General features: G+C 36.6%; 2 protein-coding genes across 4 annotated transcripts; one reads left to right on the top strand and one right to left on the bottom strand.

Annotated features, from left to right (window-relative positions):
* The first annotated feature begins 4,420 nt into the window (after positions 1–4,420).
* h6pd (hexose-6-phosphate dehydrogenase (glucose 1-dehydrogenase)) lies at positions 4,421–13,513 on the top strand. 2 transcript variants are annotated; one of them, XM_082190178.1, is made up of 5 exons: positions 4,421–5,074; positions 8,969–9,635; positions 10,035–10,152; positions 10,262–10,531; positions 10,800–13,513. In XM_082190178.1, the coding sequence occupies exons 1-5, from the start codon at positions 5,058–5,060 to the stop codon at positions 12,137–12,139; spliced, it is 2,412 nt and encodes an 803-aa protein (XP_082046304.1). In that variant the 5' UTR covers positions 4,421–5,057; the 3' UTR covers positions 12,140–13,513. The 2 variants fall into 2 exon arrangements, with proteins under 2 accessions (XP_082046304.1, XP_082046305.1); XM_082190179.1 differs by lacking the exon at positions 4,421–5,074 and adding an exon at positions 6,679–6,829.
* On the bottom strand, positions 11,635–15,852 carry LOC309514058 (uncharacterized protein). Of its 2 annotated transcripts, XM_082190186.1 has the most exons (8): positions 15,107–15,852; positions 14,872–14,998; positions 14,581–14,643; positions 14,356–14,435; positions 14,122–14,252; positions 13,972–14,038; positions 13,739–13,868; positions 11,635–11,771 (listed from the first exon to the last, which is right to left on the bottom strand). In XM_082190186.1, exons 2-7 carry the CDS (start codon positions 14,943–14,945, stop codon positions 13,786–13,788), a joined length of 498 nt encoding a protein of 165 aa, XP_082046312.1. In that variant the 5' UTR covers positions 14,946–14,998; positions 15,107–15,852; the 3' UTR covers positions 11,635–11,771; positions 13,739–13,785. The 2 variants fall into 2 exon arrangements, with proteins under 2 accessions (XP_082046312.1, XP_082046311.1); XM_082190185.1 differs by having other exon boundaries at positions 14,872–15,852.
* Positions 15,853–16,262: the final 410 nt, after the last annotated feature.

Raw genomic sequence — 16,262 nt, 5'->3', positions numbered from 1 at the left:
ATAAACTCACATTCCAACTGCAGACTGATTAAAATGGGAGCAGTTGGCCACCAACACCAAACTGAGTGTGACTTGCTTATAAATAATATTCTTTTGTGTATATGTGCACAACATTTATTAATGCTTAAACAAAGTCAATCTTTGTTAATCACGCCAGCTTCTATGAATGTTAAGTGCGATTCGTAATTTTTGGAGCAAGTGCTCGGCCACACAAAATGGATGATTAATGACTTCACTCTGTTTAGTGTTTAAGCGCAAGACACTTATGTTCAGAGGAACATTTGTCTTCAACAAATAAGGAGCTAGAGCCATTGAGATGCCCTCACAATGCAGAGGTCCCTTTTCATTCAAGGGCCATGTGTGTTGCAGGAGGCCTGAATTATCTGCTGCACTCCCATCAACCCCCCCTTCACCTCTCCACGCTGTTCCACACAACCACTAACACAAAGCACTTCACGCCAGGAGGTTGGCCCGTTACTCCGGGGGTCACAGAGCTGCAGTGGGACGACTGCTGCAGGGTCATTCAACTCTTCCACCCCTCGACTCCCTCTTGTCAACCTCGCCACCACCTCTCGCCAAAAAACGCAAATACAGAGGCGGCCTTCCATTGTAGGGTGCGTCGGGACTGTCTGCTCCTCAAAAGCTTTGTTAACGCTCTCAATTCTACACTGTTCCCTTTACTGGGGGTGAAGGGAGTGCTGTCGCGGGATATGTGCCAGTAACATATGGCGAGATGTTAACACATTATTAATGCAAAGTTAACAAAATTATTTCTTGGGAGTGAGTCATAAATGGATTTTAGATATAAAGTGACCCCAAAAAGTATTTAGACACTTCAGCTACACTTAAAAACGTATTAAGACCTTTTTGTTAAATTACATCCAATTTATACACTGTTAAAAGTATACACTTTTTCAGGTTGTCAAGTGTTAATGGTATATAGATAATGTGATGAACTACAAGGACATTTGTGTGAACTTTAGTGAAACTTATTTCATGTTATACTTTGAGAACAGTTGATGCTGAAGTGAACAGTTGAGAAAAGTGTATTAAATTAAATACGGTATCAAAGTATTAAATACGGTATCACTTTATTTTACAGTGTCATTGTTACATGTTACATACACTGTAAAAAATTATTCCGCATTTTAGTTCTTTCAATGTAATTTTGTAAGTTGATACAACTTGTAGTTTATGAATATCTTCATTCAACTTAACATAAGTTTTCACTGTCTCAACTAGTCTGTAAGTTGACTTAACTAGAGTATGTATCGCATATGCTGAACCATTAAGGTATAAGTTCTCATTATTACGATAGTAATAACTATAAATTATGCATAATTATGCATAATTCCATGCAGTTAACCATGCAATTAACCCTAAACCAAACCTTCACCCTAACTGTATAGTATAGTACATGTAGTTAATTATTATTACTTAGTACTTAAATGTATAATTACACTGTAATAGTGACACCTTGAATAAAGTTCAACCTTAAATACCTTTAAGCAAGGACACATTAATCAAGGATAAAAAAAGTTTATCATGGCTTCCACATAAATATTACATTCATAATAATACATTTTAATCAGCATATTAGAATGATTTCTGAAGGATCATGTGACACTGAAGACTAGAGTAATGATGCTGAAAATCCAGCTTTTCAAGCAAAGGAATAAATTACATTATAAAATATATAGAAAAATAAATAGAAAATGTTATTTTATAGCATAAGAGACCTTCTTTAAAAACATTAAAACAGCTTTTTCACACAAAACGTTTGAACAGTATATCTGAACACTAATTAATTTATATAAAATTATAATATATATAAATAGTAGCTTCATAAAACACAAATGAAATATTGATTTGAATTTAAATTATTGTATTATGTCAAATGAAACCCCAGAGTGATCGAATGACAGACATGCTGGGAAATCAATTACATGCAACATTGGTCAATTATACAGCTTAGCGCTCATAACATCAATAATTCCTGAACACATTTCACTGAAATGTAATTGTGAAATATATACTGAGGATGTATATAAATGAGTACATAAACATCCTCCGCAAATATGATACATTTTCTCTTCTAGACAAATGCCTTTTCTTTGATCCACCAACTAACTAACAACGTTCATTCACTTCCTTAATCTGGTATTATTGAGCTCTTAAGTAGCAGGCAGAGCTTTAAATTAGTCAGCCTTAGACAGAGGGATGATAAATGTAATGTGTGTCGGGGAAGAGGCCCAATAAAGAGGATGGCACACATTCATATGCATGTGTTTGTGTGCTCAGCTTGATTGGAATGTTGTGCTGGAGGAAGAACAAAGGACTTAAGGAGGAACAAAGCACTTGAATCTAAAGGAAGGAAGGCAAGTGGCAGGGTGGCAGTGGGAAGGGGGTGATGGGAAGAACATGGATGGTTGTAAGAAGTGTGGGAGATCTTACACACAATGAGCCCCCTGGTGCCATAGCCATTCCTACCTCCAGCTCCCTTTAACACACACACACACACACACACACACACTCAAATCACACGTAGCCCCATTGGTTGCACGTTAAGACGGCAACAGCTGTGCTCCCTGATTTTGTTCTTCATGACACACATGTGCACACTCTCGCAAACTTGCTACACCAGAAACACTTGTCAAACAAACAGGAACTTCTGTCACCTAGTTTACAGTTTACATCTCACTTTGACCTCAACTGGTGATCTAGCTGGGAGGCCTACACTAGTGTGGTCCCAGTGTGGGAGTACACGTGCACATCTAGGTATAAAATCTCTCATGCATCTGGCAAATTCCATCCTTTTTATGCACATTTTGGTATATTGCATAAAATATATATATATATATATATATATATTTGCTAGATGGAAATGCAAATTAATTAAAAAAATGCACTCAATTGAGGTGGATATTTTTTTTTTATCTGATAAAAAGACATGATGCAAATATGGAAGCACATTTACTGTATACATTTCTCGGTGTGTAACAAAAAACTTGTGACTGCCTCAAGAGGTTTGATAACTGGACTAACCAGCAGACCAATTTCCTTGTACAGCATCTCAAATATTGGTTTGGTCGTTCTAAAATGCATGAGCTGACGTCTGTTATCAAAACAGTTGGGTATAATTACCTCCCAGAAATGTCTCACACAATGTTTGAGTTCCCAAACATCAGCCATCCACCTCTGAAAGCAAGATATCATGACAGCATTATTGCATTTCATCTGTGCTCTCTGAGGTGCAAGTAATGATGTTGGAACAGGACGGACAACTTTTGAGTCAAGTTTGGAGTGAGAATTATGGAGGGGGGGGGGGGGCAACTTGCATCACAATAGGTGTAATTGTGATTGTCAAACATTTGGTAACTAAACAGAATTGTATTAAGTTTAGTGACAACATGTTACAATGTTTACACTGTACAATGACTGGTAGGCTACTGTTTAGGTTATTATTGCTTAACACAATTTTCACGATTTCAATTCAATTCTTGGGATTTGATTTCAATCTTGAAATCAATATTGACTCATTTGGATAAATATTAAGTAGGCTACAGTAGATAGCCATGGTAATTTTGCTCAAGAAAAAATATATCTCACATAATGCTGTAAACATACAGAAAGCCCTATCAGCTGGTAAAGTTTAAAAATAACAAATGAAATTAAATAATGTGGTTTTCATTATAATAACAATTATTTAATGACACAAGTAAAAATATAATAAAAATGTAATATAGTGCACATATTTAGCAAAATACTCCTCTCTATAGCTATGTTTTCTAGTCAACTAAGGTGCTATGGTCATTAAATGGCTTTCCTGAGGTAAATGTTACATTCTGTGCCATAATTGTTCTCCTGCTGTTTTATTGACCTCTTTCCGGTTGAAAAACACTGATTGATCGATATTATCCTTTCGGTAAGTTGTAGCCTATGTGTCTTTAAATAAAAAGTAACAGATGATCGGTTTTCTTGAACTGAGGCGCTACAGCGACCTGTCACGTCACAAGCGCCAAAACGGTATTTATTGTCTGAATTTCATAATAAAATGGACCGAATTTTCTCTGCATGAGAAAGGGAGCGTGTGAAAAGTGTCAATTGCGTGAGTCTGACGCTGAATGCGTGAGAGTTGGCAGCCCTGGACCACAGTGGCTTCTCCGATTGAAGCTACTTCCATTTTTATTACAGATATTTTGCCCCAATTTCCTAGGAAGTGACAATTTTGTTCTCTTGAACACGTGGCAAAAACGCAAGAACGTGGATGCTGTAGAGAAGAGCATGACGAAGGAATAGAAAATCAAAAGTCTTTAATTAATCCAAACAGAACACTCAGGAAATAAAGCATCAACAAAGTTATGGGATAATCATGGCACTTATTCTAAGTGTAGGCTAATACGTGTGGAGTATACTTTTATCAATGTGGAAGTGTGAAGAGATTTTTACAATTCTGGAAAGTACAGACTATGATAAATGAAATGATTCATGTCTTTATCTCTTGAACCAAACATATTTTATACATGTGTATTACAAGCAAAACATCTTTTACTGGGGAAAAAACAGCATCTATAGGGAGACTGCTTCTTAGAGAAATGGCAACTAGCATGTCACTGGAGACAATAATATATAACATTAAAGTTAGATAAAAGGCTTTTAAAGACACTTGGAATCCCTTTGTGACATTTTTGAAAAATTAAGACATGTATCCCACATGATGGGATAATTGATGAGTCATGACAGTGTTTTTTTAGTATCACTGATATACTAGAATCATTTAATTTTAGTTAAAGTTTACATTAACAGGAACATGCATCATGGTGTCATGTCATATGACAAAATGTAGCATTCTAGCCTACTGTTAAAAAATGTGGAAAAGTTTATCATTGAATGGACTCTAGACCTTATTCACAGCAGCGCCATCTTTCTTTGTGTTTTTGGATTGTTCTGCTGACGAAACACTGCACAAATATCTTTCCAAGAAATTTCAGTAGACAAAAACCCCAGACAACATGAGCAACAAGTGATCTAGGAGCTTTATACAGATTTTACAGCAGATGCCATTGAAAACACGGTAAGTCTATCACTCACAGCCCTGCTTAAATTCATACCTGTCATGGCGCTGCTCTGAATAAGGTCTATGCACAATCACTTCCGCGTTAGATTGTTAGAAAATTTAGTACAAAATTAAACATTGCAGGACAAAGCAAACTGATACAATTCGCCTTTACACTAAAGGTAGGCTATTTAAAGCACCTGAAACTTAAAACGTTTTAATATAATAAGCGATTTTTGTTTTTTTTATTTTTTGTTTACTGATCAACAGTTATTAGAAATGACAGAAAGTGTTTTTTTTTCTATGGAAATACGAAGGCAGTCATTATTCCTTAACTTTTCACTTACGTTTTTTTTTTTTTTTAAGAAAGTAGGCAGTGTATGGTGCACTGCACACGGCGCAGTATTTAGTCAGCTAGTATTCATTCCCAACAATTGTTGTTTTCAAACAGCTTTTCTAAACACTCCATCTGCCATTGGTTGAATACCCCTAACCTAAACTCATGTAGGCCACTGTGTCGAGCTGGTGGTGGTAGTGATGAAGGGGTCAAGGTTTGGCTGGTTAACATAGCCTCATTAGCCTATGCTAGACTCTACACCATCTGGCTTCAAAGAACAGCTTTCTCCTTGTCCGGGCGGGCATCCACAAATATCGGTATATTCTGACAAAATACGTTTTTTTTTTTTTTTAAACAAGAATATATAAATAGCAAGTCATTATAATAAGTTTGACTGATTCATTTGTCTCACAAAAGAAATAAACGAGTTTAGAAAGTTTCACAAGCTGAATCAGGGGATGACTTTACATGTTTCCTGAGGTGAATGGTTCTTGTTTGAATACTCTTTGCCCAAGACTCTTTCTGTCTCTACAGAAAAAAAAGGGAATGTGCAAAAGCGGAACACACACACACACACACACACACACACACACACACACACACACACACACACACACACACACACACACACACACACACACACACACACATGTACACAAAGATAAGACTATAATCTTCAAGATCATACTGATGAAACCCATTACTTAATATTGTAAAACAAAGTGTAAGAAGCTTCAGACTCCTATCTTCAGGTTTGAGACACGTGGTTTTGAAAAACCTTTGATATGTATTTGAATTACCTGTAGTATTTTATTTACCAGCAGCATAAAAAATCTAGTATATAATAATTTGACAACAGCTATCTGGCCTCGTTTAAAATCATTCAGCGTTCACGCACCTAGCAAATATCGCCCTCCTTTGGCCAACTCACCGACTTGCATTACACTAACAGTGGATCTACATTTTCGATGCTAAATTTTGGATAATTAATAATAATAATAAAAACAATAATAATAAAAACAATTCCTCAGCCTCAACACGGATGTGTCCAATTTGCTGACAACCTGTAACGTTACAGTCAAATTTGCTGATAACCGGCAGTCAAAGAATGCCATTGATTTAATTGTTTGTTTCACAGTGACAGCACACGCTCATTTTTAACTCTCCCCTCTCAGTATATACCTGTTATTATATTTACACTTATAGTTTAGAATCATTTTTGTAATAGCTCATAAAGCAATTTAAGGTTAACAAGTCCTCGTGTTATCGGTCAGCGTATTTTTTAAAAACTCGAATGTTACGTACTCAAACCCCAGGATTACCCAACGTCGCGATCACGTGACCATCTACTGGAAACGCTAGTTGTTTGTAGTATGTCACTATCCGCCAGTCCACGCCGCGCGAGCTGTCACTGATACTGTCCAGAGGTGAACCAGGTATGTCCAGTCTCTCCCTGTCAAATCCATCTTTGTCCTAATGCATGTGCCACTATGGCTGCAGATATCATATGTACACTGAAATGTAAGATCTGGTGCTTTTATTTGTATGTCTTAAGCCTGTGTGAGTTAGTTAGCTAGTATAGCAGGTGCTGTCAGGACCTGTTCATGTAACTTAATTTGTGATGATAGTATACTCACGTCCGCCTCTAGAAGTACACTAATGTTTATTCTCATATTTAAAAAAATATATAATGAGCGTACTTGTCATCAGAAACATAAAATATATGGTCACATTTAATTTGGATCAATATTATTAAAATACATTTTAATTGGTTAAAATTGTTTTGTTGTCCAAATCATATGGTATATCTTATTATACTGGATATTAAACTTTTCCCAGTGTCAATATCACTTTCTATCCTGTTAGTATTTAGTAATATATCTTAATAAAAGACATTTACTTAATGAGGGTATCTTCCAGAACATGACAGTGTTTTTGACGGGAAAAACCATGTTCTTGTCACTGTGTAAATAATGAGTTATAATTAATAAAATATAATAGTGTAATGTGCTTGAATTGACCTAAGCATATTATGACACAAGTTTATGTTTGTGTTTTTAAGTTGCAGAGTTCAACTGAATGACAAGTTCTGTGCAGCAGCTGTTTATTGAACTCTTCTGCATCCTGTTATGCTCATTTGATAGTTTAGAATATTCCAATGAATTTTTTTGTATTTATTTTAAGGCTAGATGCCTCTCTGTTTGACAATTTGCAACACCCAAATGCGCAAACAGTGCTTGCTCTGTCTGAACATTGTCGTCTTTGGCCTTCACACAAGCTCATCATGAGTTATCATGAAATCAGACTAATCTTGGTTGACTTGTTTTCTGTAAGATATGTCAAGATGATTCCAGCAATATCATTCTCAACTTTAATAATTTATTGTTACCATTTATATCAGTTCCTCTCTGTTTGGCCAAATTTTGTGACCTTTCCTCCTTTCATTCAGGTTCTTTACCGTAAATGTAGTCTGTTCTGTTGGCTTAACCTTGATTTTGTGGGTGAACTCTCACTGAGGGATTACATTTGCTCTCACTTATTATTCCCATTCAGTTCAGTTATGTCAGTAGATTATACAACCCTCCAACACACCTGGGCTTTATCATAGACCATTGAGACCATTGGCCCTCATACTTTATGTTTCATAACTATTAAGGATGAAGATCCACACACCTAATGAGCTTCCATTAACACTATTTTGAGTTGAGTGATTTTAAAATAAGAAAGATGAGTACATGAGTTCATTTCTTGAGTACATAAAGTTATGTTCTGTGGTGCATTCAGAGGCACAATGACTTGCAGACATGACTCGTTATTACTGATCTTAACGGTTTGTGTTTGTGCTGAAACATCAGTGATTATGAAATGTGATGCTTGATATGTTGGGCCTGACATGACCATCAAATTATATTTAGCCTTCATTTAGGTTTATATATATATATATATATATTAGCTGATATTATTATAATTTTCCCTTTTATTTAGAATCCATTTGCAATTCTTACTATTTCTGACATGTCTATTTAAGGACTAAAGTCTTAGTTGCAGTGTTAACAGCTTCATATGTTTTATGTGAGGATTGAAGCTGGTTTGTATCATCAGCTAAATGTTTGTATAAGGTGTTCACGTTATGCTGAGTTATAGATAGGAAATGAAGTCATTAGTCAATATGCCAAATAATGAAGCAAATTTTTGAATCCAGATTCTATATGCAGTCAATTCAGTGCCTTTGATCACCATTAAAGGGATAGTTCAACCAAAAATGAAATTTTTATCATCACTTACTCACCCTCAATTTGCTCCAAACCTGTATAAGTTTCTTTCTTCTAATAAAGAAGATATTATGAAGAATGTTGGTAATCAAACAGGTGAGTAATTGATGCATTATTATTTTTTGGGGGGTGAACTATCCCTTTAAAGGTTATACCAATGATAGTTTTACATGGTTTGGTTATCCTTTTTTGTCTTTACACCTACATGTAAACCTTATTAAATTTAATCAAATTTTCATAATTTAAATCATTAGATTTCTTAAACATTCTAAAATCTTTGTATTATTATAATTTTTTTTAAAGGTGGGCACTTGACATCACAATGCTGAGGATAAGATGGGAGCTGCTGCTAATGGCCATCACATGCTGGCACAGAGGCCACACAGATAGCCATGAGACTAAGCAGAGTCTTGGGCATGTGACTGTGGTAGTTGTGGGTGGGACAGGTGACTTGGCCAGGAAGTACCTGTGGCAAGGCTTTTTCCAGCTCTATGCTGACCAGGTAGGCAAAGGACACACCTTCTCATTTTATGGTGGGGGTCTTTCGTCGACTGAGAAGGGGACTCCGCTGCTGTTTGGGATCTTGAAGGAACTGGCTTGCCCTCCGGAGCTCTCTGCTGAGCGCTGTGCTTTGGTCAAAGAGCAGTTTTTGCATCTGTCCCAGTATCACCAACTGAAGACATCTGAGGACTATGAAAAACTCAGCCAGCTTATCAAACAGCAGGTAGGACAGGAGGGTATTGTCGAAGCAGGGAGGCTCTTCTACCTGTCAGTTCCAGCTTTCGCATATGCAGACATTGCAGAGAAGATCAACAACACCTGCCGCCCCCCATCTGACGCATGGCTGAGGGTGGTACTGGAGAAACCATTTGGTCACGACTTTTTTAGTGCTCAGTCCCTTGACAAAAAACTGTCTGGCCAGCTGAAAGAAGAGGAGATGTATAGGATTGACCACTATTTAGGGAAGCAGGTACCATGTTATTTCATTAACATACATTAAGTTTGGGGTTGATATTATAAGATTTCTTTGTTTTTGAAAGAAGTCTCTTATGATCACCAAGCCTGCATTTATATGATCTAATAAAACATTCATATTGTTTAAAACTGCGATGCATTTTTTTTTTTTTTTTGATGAATAGAAAGTTCAAAAGAAAAACATTTACTTGATTACATTTTGTGGAACATTATACAACTTTTTAATGTCATGTTTGATCAAATTAACGTATCTTTGTGTATTCTTATTGTATCCATTCTTTCAATGAAAAAAAGAAAGAAAGAATTGACCCCAGAATTGAATGGTAGTATACTTTCACATGAGTGACTGGATCTACATGAGCTTTAAAAAATATTTGTGTTTTCTGTCGCAAAGGTTGTGTCTAAAATATTGCCATTTAGGAAAGAGAACAAGAAACTTCTGGACCCTATCTGGAACAAGCACCATATAGAAAGAATAGAAATTGTATTGAAGGAAACCCTGGATGCCAAAGGTACTGGTTTTGAGTTGCTTGTAAATGGAAGTTCATGTTATCGATGAAACCTTTCACCTTGTATCTTCTCAGTTATTTCTTTAGCATTGATTGTGTCATTCATTTACAGGGCGTATTCAGTTTTATGATCAATATGGCGTCATCAGAGATGTGCTCCAGAACCACCTCACAGAGGTCATGACCCTTATGCTGATGAATCTTCCTGCAAACCCCTCCAACAGCAAGGAGATACTACAAAACAAGCTACATTTCTTGGCTTCCCTACAGCATGTAGATAACAGTAATGCGGTCGTAGGTCAGTACCAAGCTTACAATGGAGAGGTTCAGGAAGAGCTCAATAAAACAAAGGACTACTTCAGCCTAACCCCCACATTTGCTGGTGAGTGGAAGAGCTTTTTAGTTTCCTCATTTAATATGCAAAGGTGTTCACGTTTATCTGTTACTTTAGTTATCTCACGCACATGCACACTCTTCTAAAACCTGTCAGACTGCCGCTTATGCGTTTACTTGACCACATGAAAAAAGGTGAAGGAAAAATGGTGTTCATGTTTACATGACCTTTTAGAAAGACCTGGAATGTAAAGGTAGTCATTGATTGTGGAAAATCAATCTAACCATGCTTACGTTGACTGTGATTGTCTTTACAGGTGTGGTCATTCATGTCGACAATGCGCAATACGAGGGCATCCCCATATTTATGACCTCAGGCAAGGCACTTGATGAACGAGTTGCTTATGCACGTGTAGTTTTCAAAAATGATGTATTTTGCGTCCAGGATCCCAACGATGTTCAATGCAAATCCAAACAGATCATATTTTATCTGGGTCACGGAGACCTCCAGTACCCTGCGATTCTCGTGAGCAAGAACCTGTTCAAGCCCGACCTGGTGAACAGCGGTGACTGGAAAGAGGTCACCGAACACAAAGACGTAAACGTGCTGGGGTTACCCCTCAATGATTATTACATCCAGACGCCAGTCGTACCCAGAGAGGCTTATTGCGAGCTGATCTCACACGTCTTCTTCGGACGCAAGGACAGCTTTATCAGTGCTGAAGGACTCCTTGCTTCCTGGGCGTTTTGGACGCCTCTCCTTGAAAGCTTGACTCGGGTCTTTCCACGGGTGTATCCTGGTGGCATAGCCAACGGGAACCTGCTGAACTTTCATCTGCGGGGCAATCAGGTCGCCTTTTGCCATGAAGCTGTGGTTAACGTGATCAACCCCGGTGCCGAGGACAACTTCCAGGTGATGCAAGGGAAGTACCGTAGTTCTGAAATGGTATCTGCTTGGGCACAGGAACTGGTGGAGCGCTTGGCTTCTGATCTTCTTCTGGCTGCTGAGGAGGCCATTCATGAAGGAGGTCAGTTTCACCTGGCGTTGTCTGGTGGCTCCAGCCCGGTGGCGCTGCTCCAAGTGCTCGCCCTGAACCTCTACACCTTTCCGTGGCGCAACACTCACATATGGCAAGTGGACGAGCGATGTGTGCCACATACAGAATCTGGCTCCAACTTCCGGTCCATTCACGATCGGCTGCTTCAGAATATCCGCATACCCTATTTCAACATCCACCCCATGCCAGTGCATCTCACCCAACGGTTATGCGTGGAAGAGGATGGTGGTCCTGCATTATACGAGAAGGAAATAAAGAAACATGTCAATGCCTCCAGCTTCCACTACATCCTGCTCGGCGTAGGCCAGGACGGCCACACTGCCTCGTTGTTCCAGGACACCAAGTTGGAAAGCGACGAAGAACGGTTGGTAACTCTGTCAGAGAGCCCCATTAAACCTCATCAGAGGATGAGTCTCACATTCACAGCTATCAATAGAGCTCGAAGGGTAGGTGTTTTAATTATGGGGAAGAGCAAGCATGAACTTGTCAGTCAACTCAGCCGAATTAAGGGGGAATCATCTAAGTATCCCATCACCAAAGTACAGCCAAAGAGCGGGACTCTTATATGGTACATTGACTATGATGCACTGTTAGGATAGACCAGGACATATCGGTCAATGAAGCCATCAGGGCTTATAGCTCAAATTGAATGCTGTATTGTGAATGATTGCGAAATATCATTTGAAGTTTAATTTTCACACTAACTGAAGTGTGAATTGTGTGAGAGTTATTTTGATGCTTTGACTTTGCTATTTGATGCGTGTTATGAAATTATTGCATTATAAACAACAATTTCAAATCTCAGGACCTCTTTTAGCTTACAGTAATTAAACGTTTTAAGTTTTTCTTATAATATTGCTAATTTGCTACAAATACTTATTCCACAAGATCAGACTGTTAAAAAAGCAATTAAGAAGATGCGTATGAAAAATTGCATTCCAGATCAGAGTACTTTTTCCACATTTGTGACCAATCAGTGATCAGATAAAACATATATTTGATTGCTCTGTATTTTGACTTTTCTTTTTCTTTTTACTTAGCTTACTACATAATTGCATTAGCTCAAACAATTATTTATCAGACCACCAGATTAAATTTGAGATGAAGAACCATGTGACCATAAGGAAACAAGCAGATGTATTGGAAACTTTTTCTTCCTCAATTCAAAGGTTTCAATTAAATGGTGAAATTCCGTCATCTCAGACCTCAGGTTAAGAAATCCTAACATGTCCGCAAAAGATGGCATATCCAGTGTAATCAGGATGGAACAAATGTCAATGTACTGTTTCATCTTTAGACTGAATTGAGTTTCTATTGTTGGCATGCTTGATAAAACCATTCCAGAACTAAATTTTTGACAGTGTATTAGGTGTCAAAGATTTTTGTCATACCTCAGAAAACAATGATTATGTGTAGAGCAGTCCAAATGTCATAACGCCTTAACTTTTGTATATACACATGAATACCTTTAAGTGATGTTTAAAATCTAAGAAGAATTTTTTAGTTAGAATCGCATGCTTTAGGAAACACTTTTGTTTATGAATCAGCATTGTCTGATTCATAAGCGTTGATTTTGGCCAAAATTTTGTAGTGAAGCAGAACATTACATTCCACAGGGATCTAATGTGAAAATGTTAATAAAACATTTAAATAAATGCACTGGGTTTTGAAATCATACATTGAAGTCCTTATGTGTATTTACACGATTTTAAAAAGATTCATAGGTTTTCTAAACAAAACGTTTAACATTGTAGCGATCCTGTACTGAACCACTGTGTGTATTTCAACAAAGTATGTGTCTCGCTGACAGGTTTAACATATTTGAATTGACACTTTTGAATGAAGTCTTACTTTTCCATAGTTTCAAGGAAATTTTGTTATTTGGTATTCATCTGTATTACATGGCATCACATAAATCATTTCATATTTGGTGGTGGTTTTGATGCATACAATAAAATATATTTTTGAAATCATCTGTATTTTATTTTTTTCTATTCTTTCAAACATACCTGGATTCAGATATAACCCACAAATGTGGACTGTAAACAGTTTGAGTTTTTATAAAAAATAAAAAATTGTATATATGCATGTTTCTCCTCCCCTGCATGCTAATATTAGTGTCATTAAATAGAATACATCCTAACCCGCACCTCACAACTGTCTGAAAACCGTTGAAACTATGTAAATAATAGATGCACCTGTATTGAGTGTCAGTGGAGGGCTGTACAGCAGCAGTAGCTCATGTTCAACCCCAGAGGGATGTATCTCTTAACCAATGAGGAAACAGTCTGTGGATCAGGCAAAGAACTCCTCTGACCAGAAAGAAAACTGGGTAGAGACACAAGAGAAACAATGGTTATTTTGTCCTTTATATATCTATTGTCCTTCTACACTTGGAATGGAACTGACCAAACCCTGTATATGATCTCACCTGTTGAGAGTATGCAGGCCCAAGACACTACCAAAGAAAATATATACAATTCTGTGGTGGTGTTCGCCTGAGAAAAATAAACTGTGACTATTCATATTAAGGTAAAACCATTTTTGCACATAAAATCACATTACTATATTTCGCACTTACACACTGAGGTGCAGTCAGGGTAAGAATGAATGTACAGAGTCCCTGTATAAATGTGAACAGCCCAAATGAGTGAAAAGCTACCCTGATGCTCTTGGGAACTGGGTCTGTGAGTGTAAGCGCTACAGCCAAACCTTAAATGAGAAGAGAAGGGATGATAATCAGGATTTAAAATGACAAAGCTGAACAAATATGGAAAATAAATCATTTACAGTATAAGTATAAAAAGCTGATTACCTGTTGCTATAAAGGAGAACACAATGAAGACTATAAGATTGTTCAACAGTGGCTTTTCACAGTAGCGAGAAGATTTTGGCCTGTGAACACATTACTGCAGAATATTAGACATTTCACATGATGAGCTATAACATGCATGCGCGTATGAATATGTTTATTTGACATGCTATGTGTCACCAGGAGATCAGCTTTTTATCTGTGAAACTTCATATATAGGGCGCTTACCTTGACAAAATATAAAACTGTGGTGCCAGGAAAAGAACCACAAAGATGAAAAGAACAATCTGACTGCCAGAGGAAAAACAAGTTTCATTTAAAATGTTGAATGTTAATGCACAATGTTAATACACAAGAATGTCTGCACAAACACACACACACACACACACACACACACACACACACAAATGAAGCTTTACAACAGAGAATAAAATGGTGTTTAGCATCTGGTTACAATTTTATTTACTTACCAATAATGCAAACAGACAGACAGATAGATAGATAGATTTGTTAACTTACAATTTCAACCTTTGGTCTCTTGGAAGCCACCTGCTGGTCTGAAAAGCTGCATGGACTAAGAAGTGGTGAAGCATTGTGCAATTTATATCCCCTCAGGTGATTACACTTTCTGTAGCAAGACGTACAACTACAATGAGAAGTTATTTAAGACTCTCAAACGCATCTTACTGAAACATTCTAAGTATAAATACTATAGTGAGGTATATAGATCAAGAAAGAAAATTGCAGGACTTACCAAAAGGTATCAATATCATGCTAGTCAGCATATATAGCAGTTTAGAAGCTCTCGGAAAGAAGAGAGATCCTCTCCTCTGGCGGGTTATATCAAATGGCGCCGCCTAGTGCTGAGTCTTGGTATAGCTACGTTTGGAAATGTCAAATTATTTTTAAATAATTTTTCTACATTCTTAATTTTCTAAATTAAATTATTTATTGATTAGAATAACTTTTTTCAGTCACAAAGAGGTTGTTAGTTTTGTTTAAGGGATCTGAATATTGTATACAACGTATTGGCTTGTAATAAAATGCATATTGTACCACAGTAAATTTACATTGTTCAACATTGTAAAGACGTTAAAATAATCATGAAAGACGAGAAATAATAATAGCATGATACTTTCATGTTTTAATGACTGTTTCATTAACATATTCATTATTACCGTATTTTCATTAGAATCCCATATTTTTCCAGAAAATAATTATTTTAATAATCATTTTTAATAATTATTTAGTAATAATCATTATTACATTTATGTTTTTTTTTTTTTTTTTTACCTTCACAGCCCACATTCAGTAAAGGATGACTGAAATTTCAATGTTAACTTTAAGAACAGATGAATTACAAGATCTGCCTGGACGAGAGTTAAAGAAACACCTGTCATTTCCAGCTGTCTGTTGCTTTTTAGAAAAATACACTCTTCAAAAAGGTTCAGGGGGATTCAATATAGAATCCTATGGGTTTCTTGATTCAATTTTATATATTTATTTTATATAGAACTCTTTATGCCAAAAAGCAGTGTATAAGGAGAAATGTCTTACATGATTGCATAATACTTTGTTTTAATGGGTTATTGCCATTTTTGTCTAAAGTATGTTTACAAGCTGTTTAATTCATAAAATGTAGTTAAAAATATTTTTTTTTATTAAAATTAAATCTTTTCTTCTAAGACAAGAGAGTAGAAAAAAAAAGAGAGATAGAGAAAAAAAAAACCAGTAGCCTATACCACAGAAGTTATTTAAAGCCACTGCCACATTGTTAATGAAAATCTGGCACAGATAATGAAACAAAACTAATCATCTCAAATCATATGGGACATTGCTAAATTCTTGCCAAACTGCTTATTCCCTGTATCAGATCAGTCCACTGCCAAAGCAACATGTGTCTTTGGAAT

The sequence above is a fragment of the Leuciscus leuciscus genome (genome assembly GCF_965113295.1).
Source record: "Leuciscus leuciscus genome assembly, chromosome: 14".
In the NCBI taxonomy this organism is placed as follows: domain Eukaryota; kingdom Metazoa; phylum Chordata; class Actinopteri; order Cypriniformes; family Leuciscidae; genus Leuciscus; species Leuciscus leuciscus.
This window is presented reverse-complemented; position numbering and strand designations above follow the sequence as displayed.

What these genes read in the sequence shown, in the direction of transcription:
- h6pd (XM_082190178.1), top strand. An exon ending in ACCACTATTTAGGGAAGCAG is followed by an intron (nt 9,636 to 10,034) that starts GTACCATGTTAT and finishes TCTGTCGCAAAG; the next exon opens with GTTGTGTCTAAAATATTGCC. An exon ending in CCTAACCCCCACATTTGCTG is followed by an intron (nt 10,532 to 10,799) that starts GTGAGTGGAAGA and finishes TTGTCTTTACAG; the next exon opens with GTGTGGTCATTCATGTCGAC.
- LOC309514058 (XM_082190185.1), bottom strand. Translation starts at nt 14,945, where the DNA reads ATGCTTCACCACTTCTTAGTCCATGCAGCTTTTCAGACCAGCAGGTGG. An exon ending in CAGTTTTATATTTTGTCAAG is followed by an intron (nt 14,436 to 14,580) that starts GTAAGCGCCCTA and finishes ATGTGTTCACAG; the next exon opens with GCCAAAATCTTCTCGCTACT. An exon ending in CCCTGACTGCACCTCAGTGT is followed by an intron (nt 14,039 to 14,121) that starts GTAAGTGCGAAA and finishes TATTTTTCTCAG; the next exon opens with GCGAACACCACCACAGAATT.